This window comes from Tetrao urogallus (assembly GCF_951394365.1).
Source record: "Tetrao urogallus genome assembly, chromosome: 24".
Lineage (NCBI taxonomy): Eukaryota > Metazoa > Chordata > Aves > Galliformes > Phasianidae > Tetrao > Tetrao urogallus.
The window spans coordinates 5,282,518-5,297,697 of NC_136837.1; the positions used below are offsets into that span (position 1 = coordinate 5,282,518).

Sequence of the window (15,180 nt, forward strand, 5' to 3'; positions counted from 1 at the left end):
TAATCGGTAATTGAATTTGATTGATTCAATTGCATTTGAAACTTTCTCTTCCAGGGTACTTTTCCCTACAAGCACTGCATATTCCCAAGCTTTGTCACACACAGATATGATGAGCATCTCAGAGGTGGCAACTTCTCGTAGCCAAGAAATACTCGCTAAAGTGAATTAATTAATGGGAATCTGTTTGTAGCTTGGTTTCTGTGAGGTTTTCTATGTAATAAGATCGTCTCAGATGATGTTTATAAGATTGATGACTGAAGGAACTGATCTGATACCAGAATATCTGAAGTTATTTTCCATGTTCACTGAATTGAATTGTGTTCCTGTTTCTGATGATGCTGAATTGTTCATGCAATATATTGTTTTTCTTTTTTTTTTTTTCCTCCTTTCCAATCTATAAACTTTTTGATCCTTACTTCAAAGTAAGGATGTGAGCCTTGGGATAGACAATCACGTATTAAGACATTTCCAAACAATTAAAGTCTCTTCCTATTAAGGAACAAACAGCCCTGTAAGAGAACTGCAGCAGAGAACAAATGGTAAAACGGATTCCTCAAAGCAGAGGGAATGAGTGCGTAAGAGGTCATGTCACTGGAGTGTGTAACAAAATACCAGATCTGCTAAGAGATAAAGGCAGCCTGCAGAGGCAGGGCAGCTCCAGGGGGCGGGTGCTCAGCAGAGATAAGCCTGGCTAAGGGAGCTGGAGGGTGAAGCAGACTGCATAAAGGAGAGGCCCCTGTGAGGGCAGGAGGACTGCTTGCTGGTAACCCAGCTCCCTGGGATAACAAGGTTATGAATGTGGGAATGTGGTCTTTAACTCCCAGGGATGCATTTGCAGCTCGCCACGAGGAAGAAACGTATCTTTCAAAACCCTACCTATCTATTCATAACCTATTCGTACCTATCAAAACCCAAGGATGAGAGAAGTAAAGCAAAAAGGAGGAATGAGTACCTGCCCAGAGGAGGCTGCACCCTAGCAGGGAGTTTTGTGCATAGCAAGAAACCAGGGCAGAAGGCGCCCTGGATGTGGCCTGTGTGTATGAAGAACTCAATTCCCATGATGTCCTGGGTGCTGAATCATGTCAGCAACCTGGCTGTGCTGGGTGCTCTTTAAGAGCTCAGGGATCAGGAGTGTGGATAAAGTCTTGTTAACGCTAAATTTCACCATTTCATTATTTTGCTTGGGACTCAGTCCCCAGACAGTGTTACCATTTTATTTACCTTATACATAATTCAAGTCCAAAAGCCTGTGCTTTTTGAAAGAAAGGAGAAACAAAAACCTGGCAATATGCAGGGAGGAGAAGGGGGAGGAGGGAGGGAGAAAAAATACCAGCAATTTCTCCCAAAGTTTCAGTGAAGCATTTTATCTTTACAGTTGAAAACTATTTAGAGTGCTTCCCCCACCAGTGGAAGAAAGTCCAGTGCCCACGGTCACAGCGTTGACATCATGTTCACACACACAGGAGTCCCATAGGCCAAGTGATGGCAACAAAAGAGGCTGTGTGGAACAAATCCCATCTGTCATCCAGCATGAGACATGAATCCTGGTCACAGCTGAAGCAGTCACTACAGCGACATTCCACTTCGCTTCTTTGAGTCCTTCCGTGCAATTGGACTGAAGGATAAGATCTCCTTGTAGATATGTTCTTGAAAAACAGAAGAAAAACGAATAATGAATACCTCTAGCGTACATCTCCTATTGCAGAGGTCACAAACAAAACTTCGACCATTAACTGTGTGCAGAGAGAAGTACAGCAGGTACAAGCTGGGAGGAAGAGATGAAGTACAGATGGGGGAAAAAATGGAATCTGAAAAGATGGCAGCAGAAGGAATTTCTGCTGAGTCCATGACAGTAAGAGCAAGGAAAGGGAGATGAATGCCATCATCAAGGTGTTATTGAGTGGCTGCAGCTGAGCTGGCCTTACTCAGCATGCTCACAGGAAACAGAAAGGGGCAGGAAAGTCTGTGCTATGCAGTGTCAAATAAAATAAACTTCTTACTTTTCCATTCTTCTATTGAAAGCTTTTCATGCTCCAGAGAATCATCGTAGGACTGTTGTGCCTCTGTCTCCTCCTCAATGTCTCGGAATTGATCGAAGTACGGGTGGGCTAATGCTTCTGTGGCTGTAAGGCGCTTCTCCACATCCAGCTGCAGCATCTTGTCCAGCAGGTCCACTGCTGTGGGAGAAGACAGGAACATGCTGAGTGGGTACAGGGCAGAACAGCCATCCTGTGCACAAACCCTGAAAATGATAGGGCTAGTGTTTCCACTAAGACATTTCCATACCTAAAAACAAAACAAATTCCTCAATCTGGCCAAGGCAGCATGGAAATCTGCAAAGTTTGCCAAGCAGTGGCCACAGGTAACTTTCACTAAGAGAAGTGGAGGTATACATTGTGCAGAGGTAACAAATCAGCCTCAGATAGGCACTGCTGCATGGATAGTCTGCAGGAATGTGAACGGCAAACCATTAACTTCATGATGTTTTGCAGCTTCAGTCATTTGCTTTCACTCTGACCCCTGCGATTCAAAATAGTCAATTCTCAAGCTATTGCTTGAGTAATCCATATAGAAACCTATACATCCCTGGTAAACAGGAAGGCAGGAAACTCAGATACTGACTGGTCTGTCATCCCTGTTCCGTCTTGGTATTAATAGCTTAATGCTCCCCTTTTAGAAGAGGTTTTCTCTTATCTACTTGAGGAAAGAGCCACTTGGAGATCAGTTTTTACCCTGAAAATCACACATTTCAACTGCCTGTTATGTACTGAAAGGTGCAGGTGTTCAACAAACAGCTGCAATCTGAGCTGAACTCTTCCCGCAGGAAAAGATTTATTAGAGTGAACTGTGGGGCTCTCTCATACTTCATCGAAACCTGTGATGCTTTGGATCTGGGGCTGGGGAGACATTTTGAGTACTCTGAATCATAATGTCCTCTGCTTTGCTACAAGCAGCAAGCTCTGAAAGCTAACATCAGCCAAAACTCATCCCAAATCCTATACCAAGTGGAGCTAAAGGTGTTGTACCGCTGCATGCAACTGCCCTAATCCCACGATTTGCTTTCTGTGACCTAGACATCCTGTTGTATATAGCATATGCTTCCTTCTGGCTTGTTAATACAAGAATGTGAAGTTTACCTCTTCCTTTTATTTTACACACTGTGCCATTTTAAAACTAAAAACAGAAAGGAAAGAGGTAAATGGCCACTAACAGCAGAACACTGACATTGCAGTGCCAATAAAGGACTGTTTTAATTCAGGTGTATTTGCTCTGGGAAGGGCAACCTCCTGCTGGGATACAGCCTGCAAGGGAGGAAGCAGTGAGAAGTTATGAAAAAGAGGAGCAACAAAATTGCATCTGTGGCAGTCAGCCCAACTCATTTTCAGTTGTGAGAACTTGTGAGAAATGCTCAAGATTACTTACCCAGAGGATTGGCTTTGGGGAAGAGCACAGACAAATCCTTCTTGGGCATTTTTGGAAGAGACTTGATATAACTTTTAGCCTAAAAGAGAAAGGAAAGCAGAGCACATGCATTTACTGCAGCTGGACAAGTATAAGGGGGCTGTAAAATAGAGCTCTTGGGTCTCATTATTTAGAAGAAGAGAACAACAAATTATCTCACGTCACATTTTAGTGGCCAGCTTGTGAGGAACTATTTTTATCACTTGGGACACAGAAATGCTGATGCTTTAAGAACAGCTGAGCTGCAGAACAGAGGCAGGAGGTGCAGCACCAATTCCTCGCCCAGCAGTCCTATGATCCACACCAGTTCTCAGTGACGAGCATTGAAGTCAAATACATCAGAGGTGTCACTGACAAAAACGTTTTCCCTGATGATGGGAAAGACTGCCCCCTCTCCTGTTCACAGCTGCTGTAACAGCAGCACATGGCCCATCTGCTGCGAGTTTGCCTCTCCCCACCATGCCTTTGGCAGCAAGACCAGAGTGGCCACAGGGCTTCCTTACCGCCTTGTCCTCAAGCTTCTCCACAAAGTCATCTCCTGGATGCCCTGTTACTTTCAGGATCTGAGTCAGCTGATCAAGGTCTGGCGGGCTGTGTTAAAGATTATCCACCTGGGAGCGAGCCCTGGGCTCCACCCAGCAGCTCAACGTATGGGCTGTGCGCAGGAGCGTCCCAGGAGCAGCAGCAGCTCTGAGCAGGTAATGATACAGACCTGCAGAGCCACACAAACTGAGACTCATTACACTGTTTGCATCCTCTCTTCTAGGATGCAGTCCTCATCAACAGCGAGTTCTGTTTGTACCGTTCTACCGAGGTATATGCCCATAGATTTGAGAGTATGGAAGGGCTTGGGTATAAAACGAGGGGAATTCAAGGTTAGACTGCTGATATAGAGAGTACATGGCCAACAGAGGAGGTGCACTTCTAAGGGTGTCTTGTCCCCCTTCTGTATTCTGTTTTCCTCACCAAAAAGACTGCACTGATCTCCTGTGATCATCTCTTAGTAAACTAGACCGACACTGATTTCCCTCTGAAGCCACATTCCTAAGGCTCTCTCACACATGCCAAGAATTGTTACCCCTCTGAGGGAAAAGGTTTCATTTGAAAGGATACAGTCTTTTCCTTTAAACAGCGTTTTCCCAGTCAGCATTTCTGCCATGATGCAACCGATAGACCAGATATCCACTGTTGGGAAGAAAGAAGGAAAAATTTAAAAAGAGTAGCTTTTTAGGAAAAAAGGATTGCATGAGCTGTTGCCTATTTTTTCAGTCTGCAGCAGGCACCCATTTCAACTTCAGTTCCATTTTCTGCCCTCCCTAGTTCTTTCCATGCTGTTAAAATCTTTGCTTTCATCATTTCCCACAGGCACCAGCTGTGACTTGCTCCATGTCAGGGGACACTGATTACAAAGAGCAAAAACATTTGGTAGATTAGGTGGGATTTGACCCAGGCATGACAGAGAGGTCTTTGGGTTTGTCACCAGACAGTCACACAGCTGAAGCAATGCAACTCACCTGTCTGGTTGTAATGCATCCAGTTCAGAATGACTTCTGGAGCTCTATACCAGCGTGTGACCACATAGCCTGTCATTTCAGCATCAGCATGTCTTGCTAAGCCAAAGTCCAAGATCTGCAGCTCGCCAAAAGAAGAGGGAGAAGGAAAGGCAGGAAAGAATCAATCAATCAATCCTACAAGCAATAATCTGCTTTTAAATGAAGCAAATCCAATCAGATCGGAGCGAAGCTCTGTCTGCACCAAAGCCACCCATGGGATGGTTCAAAGACCTACAAGTTTGTCTTAATTCCACTGCAAGTTGCAAGCCAGCTGCAGAGCTGGTTGTTCTGCAGAGACCCTGCGGAGAGGATCTGCGTCTTGTGCTGCTACCTGGAAGGTCACTTCCTTTGAAGCTTAAGTTTAAACTCTATGAGATTTTTTTTTAATGGACTTGTAGAAGGTGGAGGCCAAGGCGTGCTCACAAGCCACTATGACTCACCATTTCCTATAACAACACCCGGCAGCTGACAGGAGATGACCTCTCAGTTCTGGAGATGAACACGGCTTGACCCAACCATATACATTACAGAAAACAAATGGGAGACTGTCACCCCTCTGAACTGTAAGCAATCTCTTCAGAGATATACTGAAAATAACTTTGTCTAGAATCACAGCCATTATGCCTCAGGGTCTAGCCAACAAGAACCAAAGGGTAACTGGGGCTGTATCCAGTTATCCTTCAGGGATAGGGATCCACCTAACACCCATATGGCTCAGTAGTATTACATTAATTTAGGAAGTCATTGGGAACTTCAGTGCAGCCAGAATGACAGTGACAGGATGTTCATTCCAAGGCCTGGGCCCTGATTCAGCAAGTTGCATAAGCAGGTGAATATTTCCTGCTGACTACAACTGCTGTGTAATTCAGCTCCCCAGATTGAGCTGTCAGGGGAAGCACGATGACACCTGCACGCCAGCATTCCTGCTTGTGGAGCAGCTTATGAGCACTCTGACCTGCTCCCTGCATTTTTCCTACCTTTAGCTGGCAGTCTTCATTCACAGCCAGGTTGCCTGGCTTCAGGTCCTAAAACAGATGAGACCAGAATAAGTGAGATGTTTGGATTTGCAGTTCATCAACGCGAGCCTGAGTCAAGTCTCAGCTCACCTGGGATGCTTTCCCATAACATCCTGAGCCCAGTGCCAATACAGCAATACTGTATAGCTTTAAATTGCAGTGACTTTTTTTTTCCTTAAACCATTTTCACTCAAAAATCATAAAGTGCTTCACAGCTTGCCAGCAAATAGAGCATTTCTGCTAAATCTGAATAAGCGCTGGGTACAGGAGAGCAGCAGAGCCAGAGAGAATTCAGAGCACATGAGGCCATTAGCAAAATGATGTTTAGAAATTTGCTATTTTTATGACCAAGCTGCATTTCTCCTGAACAGACAAAATCAGAGTATTGGTGCATATGAACTTACCCTGTGGACGATTCCGGCAGAGTGAATGTACTGCAACAAAAAGAGAAGCCACGGTGTGGTCACCAGCAGATAAGAGCATTTTCTCCAGCGGAGAAATGAGAGTTCCAGAGAGGAAGTCAGTGGCTAACGCAGTGCTGGCATCCACTGCGTGTCCCAGAATATGAGCCCACAGTAAAGCCCACAACCATAGGAGAAGCAGTGGCTGATGAGGGAAAGCTACCTGAGAGCAATCTGAAGCGTCCAACTGCATTTCTGACAGCTTTTGCAGTTACACTGCTGCTCCAAAGAAGCAGCATAGAGCAGAAGGGGGGTACGGGGCAACAGTGCCTCAGAGCAAAGCTAACTAGTCTCTTAAAACTATCAAAACAGACCTCTGGACTACAGACAGAGCTGGGGTCAGTTGGATGGCGTGAAAACTTTGATTCATTTTTTCCCCCATGGTTTAACATTTGAAACAACAATTTCATCATTAAACCAAAACTGGAAATCAGATTACTGTTTCAAACACCGATTGCGACTTTTGCTGCACCAGTTAGACCAAAGGCATTATTCTCCCCTTGCTTTACTTAAACTCGAGGTAGCAGTGATGAGGGGAAAGGTGTTACTAGGGTGAACTTAGTAACACTCAGAAACCACAGCTCTAAACTCCAGGTGGAGGGTGTTACAGAGGGCAATGTTAAGGCATTGCCTGTGCATTTCAGGGTTTGGAGTGATTGCTTTGTCCTCCCAAGGGCAGCTGGAGAAGTACATTTCTTGCTCACTGTGTTGAACAGAAAATCATTCCCTCCATCTTCTTCACTGACAGCCCAGGTGAGAAATTCGGCAGAGCCTCACTGCTCCTGGTACTGCAGAATTGCTCAGGGTTTTGGCAAGTCAGCAGCACAGCTGCTGTCACAGAGAAACCACTCCAAGCTCTACAACTGATGGAAGCTTCCATGCCTGTTGACTAGCATGAAAGGACAGCCATTTGGACTGATGTGTGCTAGAACAAGAGTCACTCAAGAGCAAATCCCTGTTTCTCAGTGTGTGCCATTAAAACAAACAAAAAACAAACAAACACCCAGAAAAACAAATCTTCCCCAGACAGGGGTTGTTGCTGTGGTCAGCCCAGAGATGACAAAGCAAGACCAACTGGAGAGGAGTCACCAAGTCCAGTGGTGTTTCTCCAGCCCCACCTACCTTCAGCCCTTTCAACATCTGGTAGACCAGGTACTGGATCTTTTCATCACTGAATTCATGTCCCATGATCTTTTGTAAATCTGTCCGCATGTATGGCATCACCAGGTAGCTAAAAGGCAGTAAGACAAAGCCCTGAGCCTAGAAGAAAAGCACAAGGAGCCAGGCTGGCCTTGTTCTTATTTTTGTTGTTGTTTGGGTGGTTTGTTTTCCTGTGACTGTTTAAATCAGTGTAACTGGGGCAGGTGGCTGTGGCTGTTCCTAACCAACTGCAGCAATGATAGGATTCTGCCCACTCTGAAAAGTGCTCTTTCTCCTCCCGTCAGATCAGACACATGGTATAAATTAAGATCTTCCAAATCATAACAACCTCAAATTAGTTTAATTTTAAATAATAATTTTCAAACCCATGTGACCTTATGTCCACCTGGCAGCAAAGTGTCATGTGCAGCTTTACAGAGTCTTGCAAAGCTGCAGCACTGGCTCCCAAATTTATAATATTCCTTGGCCCTGCCTTGGAAAACAGCCTGTAGGTTCCTTCAGCCTGCCTGCTGAGGCCGCAATTAGCAGCAGTAACATCTCAGAACCATCGAATGGTTTTTGTGCAGGCTGCCAAGTATCAGCCAGCAGCCGCAAACCTGGAGGCAGGTGCGTGCTGCCCAGGGATGAGGAAGTGAGAGGAGCTTGTCTGACCTGACCACCAACACCAAGGTGTCTGAACAGCCAGAATCAAAGCGAAAGGAGAATGAGATCTCCAAAGTTCAGTTACCGTGTGGACTGGTGAACGCCACTTCTCCCCATTCTGGATACAGCCTCTAGATTACGCCGTGCATCAGCGTGGCTCACAAGACACATCATGCACCATGGAACAAAATGCCTCAGGTAATTTATGCTGGTCTGTCTATCCCATGTTCTCCCAGCTGTGAACAGGGCATGCCATCTGTTCACGTGGGCCTTTCAGCTACAGGAACTGCTTATGATTCTCCTTGTTATTTGGGGATGTCTGGCTTTGGTCTGTCCCTTTTCCAATTTGCGTTTTGAACTGCACCTCAGCACGATCACAGAATCACAGAATTGTAGGGGTTGGAAGGGACCTCCAGAGATCATCGAGTCCAACCCCCATCCATCGTGCTGCTGCAAAGCCTGCATGTGTGGTGCTCAACAATCCAGCCTAGGCAAAGCAACACAAACTCCACACTTACAAGTCTTGAAATCCATGGTAGGAAGGGGCGGAGGTGAAGACATCGAGCAGCCCAATGACCTGATAGACAAGAGAAGCCCAAACATAAATCTAGAAAGCGTTTGCCTTGCACGTGAAACTCAGGTAACAGCTCTCCATCAGCACATCCGTGAGCACTGAGAGCTCTATCTGAGGAATGTGAGGACTCCTCACTGTGCTGTGCAGCTACTTTTCCCCTTACTAAGACACAGGAACACCCATTACACATCTGCCCGAGCCGATGTGGCACCAGCTGGGCAGCAGTCGGGCCCTGAGACTGCTCCCCATGGCAGATGTTAAGACCTCTCAAAGGTAAGGTGCTGCCACTAGAGTCGGCACGCACCTAGGGGAGTTCCCCTTGCTTTAGCAGGAACAGTGAGTAGTGCATACTTACATTCTCATGCTGCATTTGCTTCAAGAGTATGAGCTCTCTGTATGCTCTCTTGGCAAAGATCTCTGTCTGGAATGGGCGGCACAGCTTCTTGATGGCCACTTTCTCTCCTGTCTTCTTGTCTATGGCGGAACTGTGACAGACAAACACAAACCAGTTTCCACACTGCAAATGTGAAAACGTTTTTAACAAACTTTGCAACACCAGATCAATTTCCCTCTGAGAAAAGAGCTAATGCTGGACTTGCCCCCGAAAAAGGTTAAGAAAAAAAAAAGAAAAGGCCTCTTGATCTCTCTGGGTTGGTATTGAAACTCAGTGGGGCTTGCATGCAGAATTTCCCTTTACATGATGGGCTATTAAAGCACTGCCCATGATTTCAGGAGGACTAAGAGGACTAGACAGGACAGAAAGAAAAGCACTAGTGCCAGTCTTTACTCCCTTTAACACTTGCTTTAACCTGTAGCAACAAGACGGAGCTAACAGAGCAACATTACACAAATAGTTGAATGTCAAAATGAGTTTTAATTCTGCCTACTCCTTCTTTAAGTCATGGAGAAAAGGGAACAAAGCAATTTCCTCTTTGCCACCTGCTTGCAAGATGTTGTCGTTGAAGGTATGTCAACATTCTTCACTGTATTCCAGAGCAAAGATGGGATGTCACACTGAAAACAACACAGACTGCCGCAGTTAGTTCCCCTGCAGCCTTCTGTATGCTTCTGTATAAAAGCAGGTATGGCTGCAAATAAGGTTTGTTTCATGAGCTTATGAAGACATGGTACAGCCACCACAGCTGGAGACGTGCTATTCCTTCTGAGCACGTCGGCTGTTTGAGTTGGGTGGAATGATCCTGTGACACCCTCTCTCTCTCTGAGGCTCTTCAAGGATTCTCTCCACCTAACGAAGAGATGTGCGATCCATTCCCACTGCAGACCCAGGCTCCATCTGCTCCTCCTTCCTCTGGGCACCAAGTCCAGGAAGGGCTGTGCCATAAAGCTGCAGAACAGAGGCACTGCTCCTGAGACCTCCAGGGCCATCACTTGGAGGCAAGATTTTATGAACAGAGTCAACAGGAAAATGCCCATCTGTAACAATGCAGTCAAAGGGTGCGTTTTGCTGGGTCTCTGCTGGTAGAGATGCAGTAGGATAGGTGGGAACATCCGCTCAGCACAGCTTCCCCTTTGGTGCAACACCAAGGAAGGGTTGTTATACTTTGGTGCAAATCTCAGGAGCCTGGCTTTCTCTGATTTCCAGCCACCAGCAATTCACTGTGGTATAGCTGCCAGAAGTCCAGCTCACCAGCAGCTCTCACTGAGTGAACAGATATCTCTGATGCCATCAAGCAATCGATCTTCCCCCTCATGGCTACTGAGGTCCCTTATGGTTGCTCTGAGCTTTCACTGATGAGAGCAGACATCCTTTGAGAGCTTCGGTGCGACTGCGTTTTTGTAATGTATTCAGCTAGAAAAGGCAAAGGGAGCCACACCAGGCTGTGAAAGCACTGAAAGTGACACTGAAGAACATCTCAAGAGGAATGGAAAATTTTGTCTCAGTTCCATTAGACCTTTAGCAGCTGCTGGCAGAAGGGCAGCACAGTTCTCCAAGCCGTGAAGGAACAAAGAGGAAGGATCCGGCACCACTCAGTCAAACACAGAATTCAGGGCAGATTTCCCAACCTCCAAGTGCCAGCTCTTACTGCCTTCCCAGCGTCTGGCCTGCAGAGCACACATCCAGCCCCACCACTCCACGCAGGAGCTGGAGCTTCATTCCACCCAGCACAAATGGAGCTACTTTTGCCTTTGCCATAAGGCACAGCCCAGAGGAAACTCTGCTGCCGCAGCCAGGAGAGCCCACGGCGTTCTCCCCAGCAGAGATTAAGGAGCAGCTGGAAGCTCAGGATGACACCAAGGCCGACCTCGAGGTGAGGTCACGAGCATACCATGAAGGTTCCATGGGTAATTGTGGCACATTGCACCCAAGGGACAGGGCTAGGGGCATCAGGAAACTTCCCCAGTTACCGAATCACTGCAGAATTAACGGGGAAAGAAACAAGCCCATGCTGGCCTCCCAGAATTTGTTTCTCAGCCCTTATTTGTTGTTCAAAGATGTGCAAAAGCTGTCAGCTCCAAATAGTGCTGTGATAGAAAAGCTTCCCAGTGATTCCCAGCAGAGGACAGCAAATCCCAACTGCACAGCAAAATATCAAGTTAAGTGTTACCGGGTTCAGAAGGTATCTCAGGACCCAGCCTTGCACATAAGCAGAAAAGTGGGGAAGGAAACCTCTGGTCCCCATTTGCATCCTGCAGTGCACTGACAGAGCCCCAACTTCAGCCAGACAGTTTGGGGATTCCTCTGGGACAGCAAGAGGTGCTTTGCCCAACATCCAGGAAAGAGGACACACTCCATTCCTTTTCCTTTTTACCCTAATATGCAGTGAGGTTCTGTTTGGCTACTGACAATGGGCTGCTTCAGATTTGCCCTTGCTAAAAGTCACCAGCCTCAACTCACCAGCGTAAACAAAATGAGATCCGACTTTTCTGCTCGCTTTCACTGTGGGTACCTTTGTCCAAGTAACTAATTAACAGCAGCTCTGCTGCTCCCTTGTCAGCCGGGATTTGCTACCAGCCAGGAAGTCCCGGTCAGCTGCTGCCTTACAACAGGGAGCTGGAAGCAGTACTGTGGCTGTGCCGCCCAGCTCCATTCCCCCACGACACAGCATCAGCTGCTGTAGCTCTGCCCACTGCTTTGTTGCAGCAGGGCCCAACTCTTCAGCTCTCAGATATTCAGGTGTTTCCCTCTTCCTGCCAACCAGATCACTCCCTTACCCTGAGAGGTCCCTCTCAGATCTGAGGCCATCCCTGCCTGCAGGACACCCACAGGGCTGAGCCAGACACGACTCTCCCCATTGCTTGTCAGGGTGACCGCAGGAGGCACAGGATCGTTTTTAAAGCAACCCTTCGCGGTGACCGAGCGGAAGACGAACCGCTTCCATCATACACGCAGAGTCCCTTCATCAGGGGTGCTGAGGCACCTCTCACCCCCAGCCCTCATTGCTCCCCCTGGGCCCCACTCACCAGACAGAACCGTAGGCCCCAGAGCCCACGGGGTGCAGGGAGATGTACCTCCTGGGCAGCTCCCAGACGGTTCTGTTCAGCTCCTGTCTGTAAAAGCCTCTTCTCCTTGTGATGTTCATCGCCCGGCGGCTGCGGGACTGCCACCCACCCAGAGTCCCAGCGTCTGATGGTGCCCCTGGGATGCGACCGGGACGCCCTGCACTGCTGAGAAGGCCTGCAGCGAGTTGCCTTCTCTGCTTTCAGCTGTTGTGAGCGAGAAGGGACATGTCTCACAGCCCTCCTCCCTCCGCCTCCACATGGCAGAGATGAGGCATCAGGTTTCCAGACACGCCTCGGCCGTGTGCAGGTATTTCTGGGTGCTCCAATAGGCGCCCAATGCAGACGCACCTGCAGCCGCAGGTGGGACTTCGAGGACAGAACGGCTGCCACCCCCAGAAGTGCCATATGGGGCTCACAGGCGTCTCATGAGATCGCCGCTGGGGTGAGTAAGGGTGCATCAGGAATCCGAGGTCATGCCTGGCGCAGAGGACAGGTTACCGTGCCACAGCACCGAGTCAGCGCCGCAGGGGAGGAGAGCTCCAGGACAGAGTCCAGGGCATTAAATTCACGGAAGAGCAAGGGAGCAGCGGGGATTTCCTCCGTGGTTTCCCAGCAGACGGGCGCAGAGAAGGCTGCCTGAGCTTCACTTCATCCACGTGACTGCTCAGGAGTTGCTCCGACATGGGACCACCCTGGGAGCTGCAGGTACTGAGGTCTGGGGGGTCCAGCCTTGTTTCTGCAGCAGTCAGTCCCATCGCTCAGCACCCAACCCACCCTGCTGAGCAGAGGCTCAGCACTCTGACTTCAGCAGAGCTCTGAGGGCGCACCCTCCCTCCAGAGGAAGTGACTAAGCTACGCCTGAGGAGACACACTCTGCCACCACTCAGCTCTGCTCCATCCCCTGCCTGACAAATGGGACTTAGGGAAACACACTACTACAGTTTTAGGGAGGATTCATTTTACCTGCTTACAAGCAACCACTGCAACACGTTTTAGAATTGGCACGCGCATTCTCCAGATAGCAGTGGTAAGGCCTGCAGTTCTATAAAACAAGTCAGGCTCTGCGTTACTGGCAGCATTTTAACACTGCTTATACACACACATGCAAACAAACCCCGGCTCTAGCAACAGCATAGTAAGGAGACAAAGCAGAATGGGCTGGGTTCTATAAATACACCAGTGAGCAAGAGGAGTTTCAGCCAGAACTGTTGGGACAGGAGCAAATGTAACTCATCTGTCACCTCATGAGCATGGAGAACTGTTGCTCAACTGCACACACACAGCTGTCGACACATGGTTCAGGAATTCTGAGTATCTGGGGCAAAGCTGTAGTTAGATGAGTTAATTTAAGGCTTCCTATTTTCTTTAAATTGGTCTAAGTCACTTTTCCCTAATTCACTTCTCACTGAATTTAATGTCTTTTGCTAATAACGTATATTGTAACCAAACATAACTCAGGAATTTTGAGGATTTGGGATTTTTCTCCCTAGAAGAAGTGACAAACCCCATCTAGGATTTATTTATTTATCCTCTTTCCTCTCCATTTGCACCACAGCAAGCACCCTTTTCTTTGTGCCTCTTCAACCCAACCTCTGCGCAGCACTGCAGAGGAAAACAGAGTGCAGTAGCAGTTACCTGACTCGGATCAGCACCGACTGCGCTGCTCTATCACAGCCAGCACTGCAGCACTGAGGCTTTTGTTGGTGTGATGAACACAGCTTTATCCAATTATTCCTCTAATTGTCCTTCTGATTGAGTCATGCTGGCACACAACAGCAGTCAGAAAATCCCCACTGAGGCGAGTCACAACGCTCCTGCTCCCTCTACCAACTGGATGACAGCTGAAGACAGAAACAAACCCACTCATTTCTACATGGCAGACATCTGCAACCAGTGAGAAGTCCCAGGTCCACCAGGCAAGTCGCAGAACTCTCATTTATTGCGTTGAATTAAAAACAAAACAACAGCTTCCCTAAGCTAAACAAAAACTACACGTACTTTTACTGTCCAGTAGTCATGCAGACTCCAGGCTAGGTCTGTACTACGGAAGCCACGTGCGGGGCCATGGACATGAGCACCGTGCTTGCAGTTGAGCAGCATTACCCACCCCTCCACCACGCAGGATTCTGTACAATGAGGGAGGAATTCATCTCACTCCAAAACCGTTTGTTCAGGGGTTAGAAGAACCATCAGCACAGTAAATCTGAAAAATAGGTTTTATTTTTAACCAGTGGTATTGTGACATCTTATCCAGCATAACCAATTACAACACAACTCATGGATAGAAACGAAATAGCAGATCTCTTCTTTGAAGTGCATCCTCCTGTTCAGACTGCAGGCGGCCCAGCAGCACTGCGCTGCACGCAGGAGCGCCACGCGGCTCCCTCAGAGCAGGGCTGTGAATGAAACCTTCCCACTCACACGGACGGACGCACACATACACACAGCATCTATATTTTAAAAATCTTTAGCAGTATTTCCGCATGGAATCACACTGTAGCATCTACACATAAAATGGCTGATAAAAATAATCCTGCTGTAGGTTTACAGAGTCTATCTACATTTTTTCATTTGAATATCTGGACTGCTTGTCCAGCAGGGAGGTTTTATCTCTAGTTTGTTGGTCTGAAGAGAGCGTTATCACAGAGCACAAAGTGCCTGTTCATCTCACCCCAGACTTTGTAAAACGTTGACCTGAAGAGATCACTGGAAAGTAGCCTAGCAAGAATCAATGGCTTCATCTTTTGTGTCCCATCCCTTTGTGCCACCTCTTCAGACACGTGGTAAAAATACTACAAACAGTTCCTCTCCACCCCGTAGGTAACAAGAATGCAAAATACTGCAAAAGC

At 47.6% G+C, this 15,180-nt stretch overlaps 1 protein-coding gene across 1 annotated transcript; it reads right to left on the reverse strand.

Moving 5' to 3' along the window:
- Positions 1-1,566: 1,566 nt before the first annotated feature.
- Positions 1,567-12,411, reverse strand: MAPK13 (mitogen-activated protein kinase 13; the record flags this gene model as incomplete). Its single annotated transcript, XM_079546421.1, has 12 exons — positions 1,567-1,646; positions 2,001-2,177; positions 3,424-3,502; positions 3,966-4,045; positions 4,576-4,647; positions 4,977-5,091; positions 5,993-6,040; positions 6,436-6,465; positions 7,615-7,723; positions 8,814-8,872; positions 9,225-9,354; positions 12,293-12,411. The coding sequence occupies 12 exons, from the start codon at positions 12,409-12,411 to the stop codon at positions 1,567-1,569; spliced, it is 1,098 nt and encodes a 365-aa protein (XP_079402547.1).
- Positions 12,412-15,180: the final 2,769 nt, after the last annotated feature.